General features: G+C 38.9%; 1 protein-coding gene across 2 annotated transcripts; it reads right to left on the reverse strand.

Moving 5' to 3' along the window:
• Positions 1-2,089: 2,089 nt before the first annotated feature.
• LOC113321512 lies at positions 2,090-3,672 on the reverse strand. 2 transcript variants are annotated; one of them, XM_026569422.1, is made up of 4 exons: positions 3,567-3,672; positions 3,271-3,446; positions 3,143-3,175; positions 2,090-2,630 (listed from the first exon to the last, which is right to left on the reverse strand). In XM_026569422.1, exons 2-4 carry the CDS (start codon positions 3,417-3,419, stop codon positions 2,276-2,278), a joined length of 537 nt encoding a protein of 178 aa, XP_026425207.1. In that variant the 5' UTR covers positions 3,420-3,446; positions 3,567-3,672; the 3' UTR covers positions 2,090-2,275. The 2 variants fall into 2 exon arrangements, with proteins under 2 accessions (XP_026425207.1, XP_026425208.1); XM_026569423.1 differs by having other exon boundaries at positions 3,271-3,661.
• Between the last annotated feature and the right edge of the window lie 575 nt (positions 3,673-4,247).

Raw genomic sequence — 4,247 nt, forward strand, 5'->3', positions numbered from 1 at the left:
AGGAGTGAGTAGGTTAATAAAGAAGAATAATGATGCTTGTGATATTTGTCCACGATCAAAACATCATAGGAGTAGTTTTGCTAGTAGTCTTAGTAAATCCAGTTGTAATTTTGAGTTGGTTCATATAGATTTATGGGGTCCGTATAAGACTCAGTCATCGTGTGGAGCACATTATTTTTTGACAAATTAGATGATTTTTCAAGAGGTGTGTGGATTTATTTGCTTCGAAACAAAACTGAAGTTGAACAGACATTTCTTAACTTCATTGCTCTTTTGAAGTGTCAGTTTAATAAAGAAGTCAATATTGTTAGAAGTGATAATGGAACTGAGTTCAATGCATTGCGTGGATACTTTCGAACTAATGGGATAGTGTTTGAGACATCCTGTGTAGGTACACCACAACAGAATGGAAGAGTTGAGAGAAAACATCAACATATAATGAATGTGGCAAGGGCTTTGAGATTTCAAGCCAATTTTCCAATAAGGTTTGGGGGGAATGCGCATTGACGGCTGCGTATTTAATCAATCGTACACCTACACCTATTTTAGATCATAAAACTCCATATGAAATTTTGTTTGGAAAACAGCCTCCATATTATCAGTTGAAGGTATTTGGATGCCTGTGCTATGTGCATGATCAAAGTAGTAAAGGGGATAAGTTTGCGAGTAGAGGAAGAAGGTGTGTCTTCCTTGGTTATCCGTTTGGTAAAAAGGCATGGCAAGTATATGATTTAGACACGAAACAATTTCGGGTGTCAAGAGATGTCAAGTTTTTTGAACATCAATTTCCGTTTAAGACTGATGGTGTATCGAGTAAGATGGAGAATGAGATGATGCAGTCGAGATTTAACGCTTCATATGCGACTGATATGCAAGGTGTATCGGCTGAGAGGGTTCAGTCCAGTCCTGATGAGTACTGGAGTGAGGATGAAAACAGAGAAGAAGCAGTATTAGCTCCTCAAGGTGGAGTTTCAACTGAGACAGACAATGCTGGTGCTTCAGCCGAGACCGAGGATGCTGGTGTTTCTACTGAGACTGACGGGGCTGGTATTTCAGCTGAGTCTGAGGGTATGGGTGAGAGAATACAATACGATGTTCCGAAACAACATGAAGAAAATATTGCTTCTCGCAATGATGTTGTAGTTGAGGGTGACATGGGTAAAGGGAAGCGTCAGAAGATCCCTTCTAGCAGACTCAAAGGATTTGTGACGCACACCATTCGAGAATATAGTCTACCTCGTCCTCATTCTACACAATCATCATCCTTAGGTACGCCTTATCCTTTGACATATTATGTTAGTTGTGATAAATTTTCTGTTGTGCATAAGAAAGCCATGAAGCGCGACTTTAAAGAAGCCATGAAGCATCCAGGGTGGAGGAAAGCCATGTAAGCAGAAATCCGAGCTTTGGAAGAACATGGTACCTGGGAATTGCAAGAGTTACCGCCGGGCAAGAGAGCACTTGGGAGTACATGGATTTACACGGAGAAGTATGATGAAAATGGGAAGTTGGTACGATTAAAAGCACGATTGGTGATCTTTGGAAATCATCAGGTTGAAGGGTTGGATTACAAAGAGACATTTGCACCAGTTGCAAAAATGACAACGATACGTACTTTTCTAGCTGTCGCAGCAGTTAAACATTGGGAAGTACATCAGATGGATGAACATAATGCATTTCTTCATGGATACTTGGAGGAAGAGGTGTATATGAAGATACCACTTGGATTTTCCAAAGGTAAGACAAATATGGTGTGTAGAATGAAGAAATCATTATATGGTTTAAGACAGGATCCTCGTTGTTGGTTTGCAAAACTGTCAACAGCCTTGAAGAAATATGGTTTTCGGCAAGCATACTCAGACTACTCTCTTTTTACTATGACCAAGGGAGACATGCAGCTTAATGTCTTGGTTTATGTAGATGATTTGATTGTTGCAGGGAATAATCTAGTGGAGATTCATAAATTTAAATCATACTTGGGACAATGTTTCAAGATGAAAGATTTGGGAAAACTGAAATATTTTCTCGGCTTGGAGATAACTCGCAGTAAACAGGGTATTTATATATGCCAACGGAAATATGCATTGGATATTATCATGGAAACGGGTTTATTAGGAGCTAAACCTGCTGAGTTTCCAATGGAGACTAATCATCGTCTTGCTTTGGCGCAGGGAGATTTGTTTGATGATGTGGAGAAATATAGAATACTAACTGGTAGACTGATTTATTTGGCAGTGACTAGACCTGATCTTACATACTCGGTGCATACGCTGTCTCAGTTTATGCAAAAACCGAGAATAGAAAATTGGGAAGGTGCACTTCGAGTGGTTAGATACTTGAAAAAGAATCTTGGGCAAGGCATTTTGTTGCGCTCTGATAGTACCCTAAGTTTGCAAAGGTGGTGTGACTCAGATTGGGCAAGTTGTCCTTTGACTAGACGTTCATTGACATGATGGTTTGTTCGTCTTGGGAATTCACCGGTGTCTTGGAAGACAAAGAAGCAACCAACTGTTTCTCGGAGCTCAGCTGAAGCAGAATACAGGTCCATGGAGGCAGCAACATGTGAGTTGAAGTGGTTGAAACAGTTACTTGGTGATTTGGGGGTTCGACATGCGCATGGAATGAAGCTCCTGTGTGATAGTCAATCAACATTATACATTGCTCAGAATCCAGTCTTTCATGAACGAACAAAACATATAGAGGTGGACTGTCATGTTGTTAGAGATGCTATCCTAAAGAAGATTATATCACCTTCTTACACTCCTACGGCGGTGCAATTGGCAGATATCTTCACCAAATCCTTAGGGAAAGCTCAATTTCAAGATCTTTTGTCCAAGATGGGCATTTGTGACCTACATGCTCCGTCTTGAGGGGGGTATTAGGAGATACGTAGTGTTTGGACTCAAGACTGTGTCTTGAGTCTTACGTATTCGGTCTGGATTCTGAGACCAACTTGGATAGTCCATGCAGATGGTCGGTTTACGTAAGTAGCAAACTTGAGACCCAAGTAATCGGTCTCAAGTCGGTAGGTCTAGGGTTTGTGCCTTGTAACCCAAGTTTGGTCTTGTATAAATTAAGATGTGATGAATGAATGAAAGCAGAACACAGGAATTTACCAAAACTTAACAAACTGTTTAATTACCTTTTGAAAGGGCGTCCCGCAGCTTTAGCAGCTCTACAATAAGAGAATATTGAATCATAAATCATGAACAAACCAATAATAAAATTATTAAAAAATTCGACAAAATCTAAAAAAATCTAATAAAATACCTTTCTAGAAGATCTAGTTTTCTGCTAATTAATATGTCTCTAAGTTTAAGATTTCTCCTTATTATCTTCTCCTCCTCCTCGGGAGACAATTCCCGCATAGGTTGGATACTAGCCATGGGAGAAAATGGCGTATCATTAATACCAGCCATTTGAGGAAAATCCAAGAAACAAAAACTCTACGATCACAACAACAACAACAAAAAGTACAATCAAAACAAACAAAAGAATAATAATAAAAACACTAAACATCGAAACAACAAACAAACGCTAAAAATCGAAACAGGAAAAGCCTAGACCCAATTTTTCCAACATAATAATTGAGATCGCTCCGATGAAACGAAATACTAAACTCATCAAAACATTAAAATTACGAATCTGGTGGTTTAATTGTTCGAAGGTAACTACGGAGGTGGTATGGTTTTTGAAGACAGAGAAAGGGCTGAGAGAAATAACGTGAGTTGGTGCATGCCGTTTGGTTTTCTAATTGGAGAAGATTTCTTGAAGGGTCAGGATTTCTTAAAAATAGAAGGATCATCCAAACTTAAACCGAGTCCAACTACTAAACCGAATCCAACTACATTTAAAATTCTTAAAGATGATACAATATAGACAAGAGACTGATGGAATGTCTGTTTGGGTTGTCTTTCTTAAAGGTAGAGACAAGAAACACCAATCAAAATAATGAATTTAGCTAACTAGCTCATTGATGTGTAATGCAATGTGAAATGTAATGAAGTTAAGTAGAGTATCATCTAGTTGGCCATCAGTCTCATCAGTCATCATCCCTTCAAGTATCTCATATCAAACTGTTCTTCTTTTGTGAGAAAAATAGAGGGTGCCGTTGCATCTATACTTATTGAACGTGAATAGCTGGCTATGCACAAAAGTTTGACAATGCGTATGGTTCCTGAATTTTTAACCACCGGATATTTACTTAATCTTGCAGTGCTGTATCCACATATGGGTAATTGGTATGG

This window comes from Papaver somniferum, chromosome 11 (genome assembly GCF_003573695.1).
Source record: "Papaver somniferum cultivar HN1 chromosome 11, ASM357369v1, whole genome shotgun sequence".
Classification (NCBI taxonomy): Eukaryota; Viridiplantae; Streptophyta; class Magnoliopsida; order Ranunculales; family Papaveraceae; genus Papaver; species Papaver somniferum.

What these genes read in the sequence shown, in the direction of transcription:
- LOC113321512 (XM_026569422.1), bottom strand. Translation starts at nt 3,419, where the DNA reads ATGGCTGGTATTAATGATACGCCATTTTCTCCCATGGCTAGTATCCAA. An exon ending in AAACTAGATCTTCTAGAAAG is followed by an intron (nt 3,176 to 3,270) that starts GTATTTTATTAG and finishes CTCTTATTGTAG; the next exon opens with AGCTGCTAAAGCTGCGGGAC. An exon ending in GCGGGACGCCCTTTCAAAAG is followed by an intron (nt 2,631 to 3,142) that starts GTAATTAAACAG and finishes ACTATCACACAG; the next exon opens with GAGCTTCATTCCATGCGCAT.